Source organism: Caenorhabditis remanei, chromosome X (assembly GCF_010183535.1).
Source record: "Caenorhabditis remanei strain PX506 chromosome X, whole genome shotgun sequence".
Lineage (NCBI taxonomy): Eukaryota > Metazoa > Nematoda > Chromadorea > Rhabditida > Rhabditidae > Caenorhabditis > Caenorhabditis remanei.
In genome coordinates, this window is record NC_071333.1 from 17,333,289 (window position 1) to 17,345,307 (window position 12,019).

Genomic DNA, 12,019 nt, shown 5'->3' on the forward strand with positions numbered 1-12,019 from the left:
TAGACAAAACACTGGTAATATTGGAAGAACAAAGAAAACAAAAGGATCAGATTTCATTCAAATCAAAGAACAGATTTTTCGTGAAGGATTGGATGTGAGGATACCTTGATTCACTTTTCTTCCACATTAACGCTTTTATAGGGTCGCGTTGTAATCACGCTGGGAGGTAATACAACAGAATTCGTTTTATCCCAAAGATGTTCGCGGAGAAAAAACATTTTATGTGTCCTTCCTAGACTTTTTTGTAGGTTTGAACATTTTTCGGTAGGAAAAGAGAAAGTTTGTCTGGTGATGATGTTGTAAAACGATTAGATGTGTACTGTAGATCATTTAATTTTTCATACTCATTCACTCAGTTTTTCATATTTTATATGAGTATTTTTTGAGGATTATGATTTTTTGTTTTCAATATCAATTCTTCGAAAAAGATCCAAGCGAACCATTCATTAAGTGATCTCAGACCATTCTCCAACTCTTTTTCAATTGACCCAATTTAATTCTCTTCTGAGAACGAGCGTTGTCTCATCTGGCGCAGTGCCAAATTTTAACAATTTCTGCATCTATACCACTCTCTTTTAAGGAGAGAGTGACCAGGGTTGTGTTGGGTTCAGTAGTCTTTTTTTTCTAACGTAGTATTTCATATTACTTTGTTTTTATTTCACTAGTCAGATAAAAAAAGACAACATAAAAATTGGAGACATAAGACGTTATGCAAATCTTTTCAGAGGGCTCCCCAACGAAAGTTGTTTCTCTTATTTTTTCTCCTCTCCACAGTTCCGTACTTGTTGCAATCTGAAATTCTGAAAAAAAAGTGGAGATTAAATTTCCACTATATGGTTTATTTGCAAATTGAAACAATGAATTCATCAAGCAAAGAAAGGAAAAACATAAAATGACAATTCTGATTATGTGCAATAAAAAAAATCCAACAGGCAGAAAAGGCGAATATTTAAAAACATAGAATGTCATTTCTGGTTGGAAAATTACTACAAAGCAACTCTACAACAATACAATTTGAAACCGGCAATATAACAAAATGACAGCAAAAAACAAATTTAAAACAATAAATAAAACGAAGTGTAGTATTATACAACTCAGAATAAAAACAGAAATACACATAAAAAAGCATTTAGAAACTAGTTTAACAAGTGTTTCATATAAAGAAAATGAAGAAGGGGCGGTATATGTAACCTGGTGGTGATGGTTGGTGGGAAAAAATCGCTAGACATAAGAAAAAGAAGGAAAAGAATACTGTAGATATCGAAGAAGATAGTTCGAAGGAAAGAAAGGGCATCACATGAGAGAACGGCCATTCGAAGTGAAGATCAGGTATTGTGATGGAAATGATGTTGAGATCATGATGAGAATATACGAAGCCACACTGCATTATGTTTGATAGTCTAAAAAAATAAATAGAACATTTCTTCAACTATTTCACGACGTCAACTTACGCTCAGCAAATCCCTTGCAACGAGTTGGGAATGCACCCAATGAACGGTCGCTCGGAATTGAAGTTTTTTCCAATTTAGTCTTCTTTTCAGGTCGTCGTATGTTAGGTCCCAAGTCCACAAAATCGAGTCTCGTTCTCATTTCGTCGTCATATACATTTTCGAATGGTAACGGCCGTATATGATTATCTAATCGTTGCAAGTGCCACAAACACGAAGGAGGTGGTGAAGAAGGTATAGCTGATGTTGTCAAATTTTTCATTTGGTTCTTGGGTTGTTCCACACGCAGAAGTGGGAATTCTTCCAAGAAATGGATCAATCCGGCCTCGGCTTCTTGAAGCCAATAATCGAATATACCCAACATGTATCCAATGTATTTGTTATTCTTATAGTCTTCGAGTCGTTGTTCCACAACAGCCCAATCTTCAACTTCCAATTCCTTAGCATCCTCGCCTCGCTTCAGAATTCTTACTCTAAATTTTCCATCCATCAAAGGCCTGTCTAGTGGATTCAAGAATGAACTCAACAGGATACCGAAATGATAAGGAAACTTTTGTTTGAGACTCCTGCACTGGTCCATAAGATCTCGGTGCCATTTAACCCAATCCTTTTTGTCCTCCGTTTTTTTATACTTCAGAATTTGTTCTTTTTTTCTCTCGCAAATAACTTTCGCTCGAATAAAATACCATTTGAAATGATAAACAGTTGTGGACGCGCTCCTATTCTGTATAATTCTCCGGAAGCGCTCTATCAGCCTCTCCAAATCCGGCTCCACAAGAAAGGTTTCATTGGAAACTTCAAGATCCTCATCTTCCAACTTCTGGCGAAACATATTCAGAAAGTTTCTTCCAAACAATGCATGATTCTCTCTGACTTCGTCACAGAGCGAGTTTTGAGCTTCAACGCTGATTGGTTGGTCCCTCTGCATAATGATGGAAAACGACTGCGGGATATTATTTTCATCCATACTCATGATCTGGAAACAAAAAAAACATAAACCAGGACTATTTTTTCAACACGAAAAATAGATTTCAAATAAGACGCTCTCGCGTGTTTTCTCAAAACGAAGAGAATGAAAATTCAAAAGAGAACAGCAGAAACGAGAGCGCCAAGTAACAGGAGAGAATTAGAGAAAACCCAATAAATGTTCCGCAGAGCGCGCTTGCACCATTGATGGCATCGTGGCATTTTATGTGTTCTGTATATTTTTGCATATCATTTAATCAGTTTTCAGATCATTTTCATTGATTTTTTCAGACAACATGTCCTTACTTTGGTCGTTAAAACATTTCGATGCTTATCGGAAGCCGATGGACGACTTTCGAGTCAAAACGTTGTCCGGAGGATTAGGTAAGGTTGTGTGTGGCGTTTTAAAATCAATAAAAACTAATTTCAGTTACACTGATAGCGACGATAGTTATAGGATTATTGATTGTACTAGAAACCAAGCAGTTTTTGTCAACTGATGTGTTGGAACATCTCTTCGTGGACTCCACAACGTCAGATGAACGTGTGCATATAGAATTTGATATTACCTTCAACAAATTACCCTGCAATTGTGAGTTTTGAGGAAGGATTAAAAGCCAATGCATCCTGACACGATTTTTCATATAAAAGAAAAATTATTTAAATAGTTATAATAGTTATAACATTATAAAATTAAATCTACCATTATTTCCTTTTCAGTCATCACTGTAGACGTGATGGATGTGAGTAGTGAAGCACAGGATAACATCAATGACGATATCTACCGACTACGTCTGGACGCCGATGGTCGTAACATCTCAGAAAGTGCCCAAAAGATAGAAATCAATCAGAATAAGACGATTGCCGACCCGACAGAGCTTACACAAGAAGTGAAATGTGGAAGTTGCTATGGAGCTGCTGCTGATGGAATGTAAGCCGTGAGAAAACATGAGTTGAGTGAGAATATTGATTTTCAGATGCTGTAACACTTGTGAGGACGTGAAGAGTGCATATGCAATCAAAGGGTGGCAAGTGAACATTGAGGAGGTGGAGCAGTGCAAGGTACTTTCTACAAAAATAGAAAAAAATCTAGAAACGTAACTTGAAAACTATCTTCTTCAGAACGATAAATGGGTCAAGGAGTTCACTGAGCACAAAAACGAAGGGTGCAGAGTATATGGAACAGTCAAAGTTGCAAAAGTAGCAGGAAACTTCCATTTGGCTCCAGGAGACCCACACCAGGCTATGAGATCTCACGGTTAGAATTCTGTTTTTTTCATTATTAGTTTTTTCTTTCAGTCCACGATCTCCACAACTTGGATCCCGTGAAATTTGATGCGTCTCACACTGTCAACCATCTTACCTTTGGAAAATCATTCCCTGGAAAACATTATCCACTCGATGGAAAAGTGAACACTGAAAACCGAGGAGGAATCATGTACCAGTACTATGTGAAGGTTGTGCCAACTCGTTATGACTATTTGGACGGGAGAGTTGACCAAAGCCATCAATTTTCGGTCACCACACATAAAAAGGATCTTGGATTCAGTTAGTGTTCACAAATTTTTAGTTAAAATCTATGATTTTTTTTCAGGACAATCTGGACTTCCTGGATTCTTTGTGCAGTACGAGTTCAGCCCTCTAATGGTTCAATATGAAGAATTCCGACAGTAAGTTCCGCAGCCTCATTTTATGTTAAAAAACTAAAAAATCACATTTCCAGATCTCTCGCCTCATTCTTGGTATCACTGTGTGCTATCGTCGGAGGTGTCTTTGCAATGGCTCAACTTATCGATATCACTATCTACCAAACACATCGTTATATGAAGAATCGCATTGCCGGGGGAAAACTCACATAATCAACTATACTTTAACACGACATTCGGGTTGCCACTGGTCTTTAGCAATGTCTGCTTAGTATTTATTAAGAATGTTGGACTTTTTCTGTTATTATTTGCATGGTTAATTTATTGTCTTTTCTTATTTATGGTATAAATATATTCTTTTTTTTTGGTAAAAAGATTTTTTTAATCTGTTTGAAAGTGAAGCACACGTTTGAGTTCGTGTATTTCTTCTTATAGTAAATCTCTTTTCCTTTTCCCTGCGCGAAGCTCTAGAATGGATTATCGAAACCACTGGTACCCTCCCCATCACCCTCCTCAATCTCTTGCATATCTCTTCATGTACACACCAGCCTCCTAATGCTATTGTGGCCACATTTTTTGAATCGAGGAACACGCGACGCACCCTGTGCTGCGAAGCGGTCGTATGGGGTGCAGGGTGGCGGTGTACACACTGTTGCCTTCGCACCATTTTATTGATTCGCCTCCTGGGAACGTTACGTTGTTCTTGCCCCTGACTCTTCGCGTTGAATTCAAATTGTAACTATTGTTATTAGATATTTTTAAGGTAATCTGAAATGAAGAACACACCATCAACATCCAGCGCTCCTCCGTCGGCGGATTTCAGCTCAATACCGCAATCTGATCGTGTAAGTTTTTACTATTGCCTAAAAATCATTAGGCCAAAAATACTTATTTGCAGATCAAAATCGCTGTGGCTACAGAGCAACGTCTCTATGAATTGGCGTGTAAAGCTCGTGCTAAGGGAATGTTCTGCAAGATCCCACCATCTCACAAACGTGCTCGTGCAGCTGCTGCGGAAATGACAAAAGTTGTGAACTACGAAAAGTACGCCGCAGTTAAACCGCTCGCCGATCTCGGTGAGGCTACGCGAGTTATCAAGGAATTGAGTTTGGTGAAAACCGAGAAGGTTGGTGATGAACTAACAAAAAAAATGTAGAAAATAAGTAAATTTTAGCTCAACCAACGTCCTGGCTACCAGCACGTCATGTCTGTTCTCCGTGAAGAGTTCCAAAACTACTCGCTTCTTGCTCATCAACGCGGATTCGAAGAAAAAGGAGAGATCTTCCAATTGATATCCCACTTCCCGAAAATCGGAATGATTCTTCAGAGAGTTAATGCGGACCGCCCATTTCGTTATGATGGTGTCATCGATGATTTGAAGGACTGTAAACGTGAGTTAGCTCCAAAACCACTTGTGAAAACTACGGTATAATTTTAGATAACATCAAAAAGGAGCAAGTCGGAAGTCTTCTGGGAAGAGGGGTCGTTACACGCATCGTCAACCCAAAAGTCAAAAAGTGTAATACCTGCGAGCAGAAGTAAGTTATCGGATTATCTTTCAAATTTCTATTTTCTTATTTTCAGAATCGTCGACGCAGCAAACGAGAAGCTTGATTTGATGAATCAAAAATTGGAAGAAGCCGTTGAGGGAGGATTTGCTGTGGACGCCACTCTCAATCCATACGCATTTGAGAAGCACTACAAGATGCCACGCAGTTTGGTTACTGGAATCGATTCTCATGACTACGCCGTCGCCATCGACTGTCTTCGTAAAATCTGGAGTCTGGACATCACCGCTTGTGAGAAAAGGGAGGCCATGTTCAAAAACCGGATTCGTCAGCAGAAGCTTACCGCAATGGTTAACATTTATGGGGACAAGGAGACTGCTGACGAGTTGGAGGAAATTGTCCAGGAAATTGAGGAAACAGCTCAGGAGATTCAGGAGGGAGACGCGAAAACTACAGAGCAGTTAACAACGTTGAAGGCATCTTTTGGAGGCTCATGGGAGAAAGTGAGAAAGAATTTGGGGACTACTACAGGATTGTCGTCGGATGACAGAAAGATTCGCAGACTCCAGGATAAACTTGAGGAGCACGAGGAGACTATTGCCAAACTCCGCCGGGAACTGGAGAAGGAGAAAGCAAAGAATCGCTCGGATGATGCTCCGACTCCATCAAAGGCTGGAAGACCACCAAAGGACGATAAAGATAAGGATCGCAAGGATAAGGACAAGAAGGACAAGAAGGATGATAAGCCAAGTGGAAGTGGATACATCCCAAAACGTCTTCGTATTGGTTCATAAAATGTTCCTTTTCCCTGATCTTATTATCATGCCCATTTTCTCTGACTTCCACAACCTATACCTTCTACCTATTTTTATCCCTCGTTTCAGTCACATGTTCTTGATCTTATTATTCTGTTCCCTTTTCCTTATTTTTACAATCTACTTGTATTTTTCACGATTCCCTGTTCTCCATTTCTTGTCAATTGTCATTATTGATCGCGTTCCTTTACCCATTATTCTCATCATTGATCTATTTTCACAATACAGTTTTCTGAAATAGAAATTAAAATAACATCCGGCCCATGGTATTTTGTTCATTTCAATTGTCTTATATCATCTAACTTTATCTGTAATCTGATATACTCTTCGTAATTCTGACATATTAATCAGAAAGGAGAATAAGCCAACTATATATATATATATATATATGTATATATCCCAAAACGACTTTGCAGTGGTTCATAAGTTGTCCCTTGTCCCCTGATCTTATTGTCCTATCCCTTTTTTATTATACAACCTAAATATACCTTCTATCTGTCTTTATCAACAATTTACTTGTATTTTTCACGATTCCCTGTTCTCCATTTCTTGTCAACTGTCATCGTATTCATTCTCCCATTATTTCCATCAATGATCTACTTTTCACAACATTTTTCTGGTAGTAAACTTCAGATGATATCCGACCCATGATATTTTGCTCATTTCAATTGTATTATATCAGCCTGCAGACTTTATCATCTAACTTTATCTGTAATCTGATACATTCTCTGCAAATTGTGACATGTTAATCTTCGTAAATAGTAAACATCAATATTCTGGAGTTTAATATTCTTGGATTGGTTATTTAGAAGTGGCGGTCGACTGCTCGAATATAATTTATAATTTTTTAGTTGTTAAAAAAGCAACGGCCATCAGTATGAGCCGAATCTCAATTTTTCAAAAGTAGTGGATGTTTCTGCTACCGTACGAACTACAACTTTTGCAACTCAGAATGGTTTGAAACAAAACTGAAAAAAAAAACTAAAATGTTACAAGTTTTGATGGTTGAAACGGTCTTTGTAGTCTCCTTTTTTTTTGAAGATGCTGTGCGGGACTTGCTATTTACTGGAAAATTACTGGTTTACTATTTAAAAAAAACAGGTATCATGAAATAATCGAGAAGTTGAAAAGCAAAATTTTTTCTCAATCACATTGAACATATTTGATTTCTTGTCAAGTTCTTTTCTAAATATTTGGAGTTTTATTTCGAAATAATTTTTATTCGATGCTGCATGATTTTTCAGAGTTCACATTTCAGAGTTCACACATCATGAAATAGTTGAGAAGTTCAAAAGTCAACTTTTTACCAGACTTGTAAAAAAGTCTTCCGGCTCGGAAGTTCAGTACAGATAAAAATTCAAAATAGTTTTTTCTTGTTTTGAGAAATATATTTAAGGTCTACCTGGAATTTTGCAAGGCTAGTTTCCCCTTGACCATATTTAATTTCTTGTCACGTTCTTTTCCAAAAATCAGGAATTTTATTTCGAAACAGTGTTTATTTGACGTTGTATGACTTTTCAGAGTTCACATTTTGCACATAACATTGCGAAATCCACTCTTTGATTTGAAATATATCAGCATTTCAACGTCAGACTGCTTATCAATTTGATCAACAATTCAAATTCGTCGCTCGCATTTCGGCCCCATTTTCTTTATTGATTTCTTTTCTTATCAATTACAAAAATTTGAAGTTTTGCAGACAACAAGACGGTGAGGAAAGTACGTATTACAGTACTGTATTACAGTACAGTACAGTATTGAAGTATTGACACTTATTGCAAAAGTATGAATACATGATTTGGGGAGTAGTGAGGTATACATAGTTATAGAATGTTAAGAAAATGTGGCGAGGACGGGGGAGAGGGATAGATGCACAGGGAGTATTAGTAAACTAAATGTACAGTGTACAAATGAGATTAGATGGAAAAAAAACATGGAAGCCATGATAAATAGAACACCCATAGAGGTAGTTTGTCGACCTTGAATTTATAGATTTTCTATGGGGGAATGGAGGAGGAAATCTCAAAGTGTAATTACAAGGTTTCAAATGGAGAACAGTCTGAGACAGAAGGAAAAACTTCTTTTTTTCCAAAAAGGAAAGTAACAAATGAATTCTAGCTATATATGTACATAATCTATGAAGATGGCTGGGATATGTCGACACCACGAAACACTGGAGCTGGATATGATTTAACTACACTTCGTTTCTTGATTTTTGGAAACTCCAAAGCGTTGGCGTCACGGAGAGCAGTGAACACAAACCAATCAACTTGGCTGTGGGATGGATGATAGTGCTGGCTGACTGGGTAGATACATGTCGGGAGAAGTAGCTCCTTTGAGATTTCGTCAGCTGAGATAGTGACTGGATTTGGAACACGCTTTTGAATCCGTGCTTCCATGATTTCTTTTCTGAAGAGGATTCTGTTGATCTGCTCCACACGAGCGTCCATCACTGTTTGCTCATAGCCAGTTGTGAAATCTTCAATTCGAGTCTTGATCGACTCTTCGATCAGATGCAAATCTCTTCTTGCCAACTCTGCAGAAATCGGCAAATCCTTTTCACACTGTAGGTATTCCTCATTAATTGGGTTCACATTTTGTGGGAGGAGCCTATTCTTGTAGTTGTTGTAGTACATATCAAAAAGATCCATTTTGACAATGAGGTCCTGCTGTTTCAGAATCAAATTCGAGCGGCATCTGACATTTGGATATGGATAGTTGAGTTTCTCCGAAAGAGTTGAAAGGCTCATTCTGTTGGCTGGTACTTTGCGGAGTAAGTTGTTAACGATCGCTCTGCCTGAAAAGCCAATTGTTGTGAAATAGAAACTTTGAATGTTATGTTCCCTCACTTCTTGTTGAAATGAAGTTGAATGGCCATTTGTGTGTCTTGAACTTGATAGTTCTAAACAAGTGAGTCATATCCTTCTCATGGAACGGATACTTTCCGATTAACAATATGTACAATAAGATACCGAGTCCCCAAATCTCGGTACCACGGGTGTGGAGAGTTTTGCAGTCGGCTTTCAGCATCTGGAAGTCAATTTATGTTTTAAAAACTTTACTTCCAGTTTGAATGGTTACCTCTGGTGCCATGAAAGCGGCAAAAACGGTGCGACGAGGATGCAATGGATCCGGCACCTCATCTTCGCACCCCATGTCCTGAACGTTGCAAGGACGGACAGTCCAACTTCCATCCGCTTCTTTCTTCAAGTAGAAGTTCTTTGGACGGAAGTTACGAATTAACACTTTTCTGGAGTGACAATAGCGAACAATTTGGACCAATTTAGCAAAGATGCTCATGACATCCTGCTCAGTCATCTCATCCAACTGTTCGGAGGCATACGAGTGGATAGTGGAGGCCATGAATGGGTTGAAGATGACCCATCTATTGTTGCTCTTGACAATTTCTAGACGTCTTGAGACACAGATCTCACTGAAATAAACTCAATGAGTACAGTACTCCTCTTTCAAATACTCTCAGCTACCGTAGTCCAATTCAATTTTCAACACCTACGAGAATTTCTTCAACTCTGTCTCACGCCCACGTCAATATACATTCTGACTTCCACTAGAATTTCGTAATCCCCCTTCCCCCCTTTGTTTCGTCATTTGTGCACTCACCTCATACGGATTTCATCAGGACTAAACGATGCCCTGTCTGCCGGGACTTGAAGTCGTTGAATGACGTCAATGACTTTCGTCACCTTCCATGCCGGGAGAACGTGTGCGGTGAACACCTCGCGAGTTTTGGAGCAAACCGCACGAGTGATGGAGCCCGATCCGTAAATGACAAAGCAACCGATCATCTCGCCGTTAACCTAGAAACATAAGAATAAGATTTTAGACTTTAGGGTGAGTAACATACCAAGTATTGTCCATTGTAAGGATTCAATTGTGGAACAGCATTCGATGTTGAGCACAAAGCCAACAATCGTTTCTTCTTCTCCTCTTCCTCAAGTTCTTGAATGAATTGATTGTATTCAGCTTCATTCAGAATAGTCTTCATTGGTTTCTCAACTTGTTGCTCTCCATTGTTATACAGATCACCTTCTGGTACCATCAATCCATGAGTTAATTGGACGTAGTGGTCATTGAGAATGGAAATTATGTGATGTGGAAGACGGGAGAGTGGACGAGTTTCCAGAGAGCAAGCAGGTCCAATCGCGGAGTAGCAGATTGGGAAGAACGCTCCTGGATGCCTCGGATCGACTTTTCTGGCATTGCGAACACGTTGATAGTATTCAGCTTTGACGATTCGGAAGCTTTCAGACTCCTGACGGATCAACTCATGGTGAGATTTATGGCGGATTGGGGTGGAAGATTGGTCGGAAATCCTTGGGATGAACGTTCTCCCGATTTTCACTCCAGTTTGTGACGACGCTGCAGATACAGATGCATCTGACGGCGCGGGTTTGGTTTTGGTTGTAGTTCTGCCTTTGGTTCTAACCATACCCTGTAAGAACTACAATAAGAAGTACAGTAAGAACATAAAAATGATAGCGTAGAGCAAAATTTCTGAAGTTATTAAAAGAAAATCAAACCAGAGAAGAGGAGAAGAGCTGGTAGACACCAGACACGCTTAGAATGATAACCCTAGAATTGGTAAGAATGGACATATAAGATTGCGAAACATCCGTGTGGTTTTTCACAATGAGTTCGCTCGTTTTTTTCTCACATTTCGCAATACTACAGAATATGAAGGACCGCCTCTTTCTCTCTAGCGCCCACATATCACAGAAACAACCAGAGGAGAACGTGACGAGAGTACGTGTCGGAGAGAGAGAGAGGCCGTCAGCAGGTATTGCGAAATATCATCGGCGGCTACGATAAACACGAAGAAGGGGAGATGGAAAAAGAGAAAGGGACACCCGGGGGGTCGGCAGAGAAACGAGAAATGTGACGAAATCGAATGGTTGTCAAATGCAATGCCTCGAGGTCGGTAAGATTGTAAGCAAATAGTTTTGATTGCAACGGGAGAACAGGGAAACGGAAACAGAAACAGATTGGCAGGAATGAAATGAATGGATTGTTAAAAAGCAATGGTTGCAAGCCTAAGGAGCTAAGCAAAGTCCTAACCTACTGTTACCTATTCTTCTACCAATGAGTACTGAAAAAGAAGAAAAAAAATTTTGGATGATGAAATCGAAAAAAGAAGAAAAATAAATAATTGTTTTCTATGCTTCATGTTTTTATGAGATACGAAAAAAGGGAGACATGGCTCAACGACGGATAAATAAGGGAAAAGTTAAGCGCGCATATACACACACACACGTGCTCTACACTCGTCATTTCATTCTCTTCTTCTTTTTTTTTTCTCTCTCTCTCCCATTCGATCCTCTACGTAGTAGAAGGAAGAGACGAAGGCCGGAGTCAGACAACGAGACGAAATGAATGAGAAGCCAGAGACGCAGAGCGGACAGGACTGGTCTCGTCGGTTGTTGTGCGCGTCGCGGTCGATAGTACGCATCGCTTTGCATCTCAGAGAGACAGACAGAGAGATAGAAGGAATCGAGGGGCCTCCGTTTTTGTCCAGAGTCTCTTCTTCTCGTGATATATTCTTCTTGCTGCCTCTTTACGTGTTGTCCCCCCTATTCTCCACTAGCTCCTCTTCTCTCTTCCGTATCCTCATCTAGCCT

The 12,019-nt window shown here is 39.3% G+C and overlaps 4 protein-coding genes across 4 annotated transcripts; 2 read left to right on the forward strand and 2 right to left on the reverse strand.

Annotated features, from left to right (window-relative positions):
* Positions 1-1,434: 1,434 nt before the first annotated feature.
* Positions 1,435-2,415, reverse strand: GCK72_025510 (uncharacterized protein; the record flags this gene model as incomplete). The annotated part of the gene is made up of 1 exon (XM_053736364.1): positions 1,435-2,415. The coding sequence occupies one exon, from the start codon at positions 2,413-2,415 to the stop codon at positions 1,435-1,437; it is 981 nt and encodes a 326-aa protein (XP_053579930.1).
* A 295-nt stretch (positions 2,416-2,710) lies between these two features.
* GCK72_025511 (uncharacterized protein) lies at positions 2,711-4,273 on the forward strand (the record flags this gene model as incomplete). Its single annotated transcript, XM_053736365.1, has 7 exons — positions 2,711-2,798; positions 2,845-3,006; positions 3,135-3,345; positions 3,392-3,476; positions 3,537-3,672; positions 4,009-4,084; positions 4,138-4,273. The coding sequence occupies 7 exons, from the start codon at positions 2,711-2,713 to the stop codon at positions 4,271-4,273; spliced, it is 894 nt and encodes a 297-aa protein (XP_053579931.1).
* A 560-nt stretch (positions 4,274-4,833) lies between these two features.
* GCK72_025512 (uncharacterized protein) lies at positions 4,834-6,362 on the forward strand (the record flags this gene model as incomplete). The annotated part of the gene is made up of 5 exons (XM_003103580.2): positions 4,834-4,905; positions 4,959-5,186; positions 5,235-5,451; positions 5,499-5,598; positions 5,645-6,362. 5 exons carry the CDS (start codon positions 4,834-4,836, stop codon positions 6,360-6,362), a joined length of 1,335 nt encoding a protein of 444 aa, XP_003103628.1.
* Positions 6,363-8,518: 2,156 nt separating this feature from the next.
* On the reverse strand, positions 8,519-10,833 carry GCK72_025513 (uncharacterized protein; the record flags this gene model as incomplete). The annotated part of the gene is made up of 5 exons (XM_053736366.1): positions 8,519-9,180; positions 9,233-9,413; positions 9,465-9,816; positions 10,005-10,201; positions 10,249-10,833. The coding sequence occupies 5 exons, from the start codon at positions 10,831-10,833 to the stop codon at positions 8,519-8,521; spliced, it is 1,977 nt and encodes a 658-aa protein (XP_053579932.1).
* Positions 10,834-12,019: the final 1,186 nt, after the last annotated feature.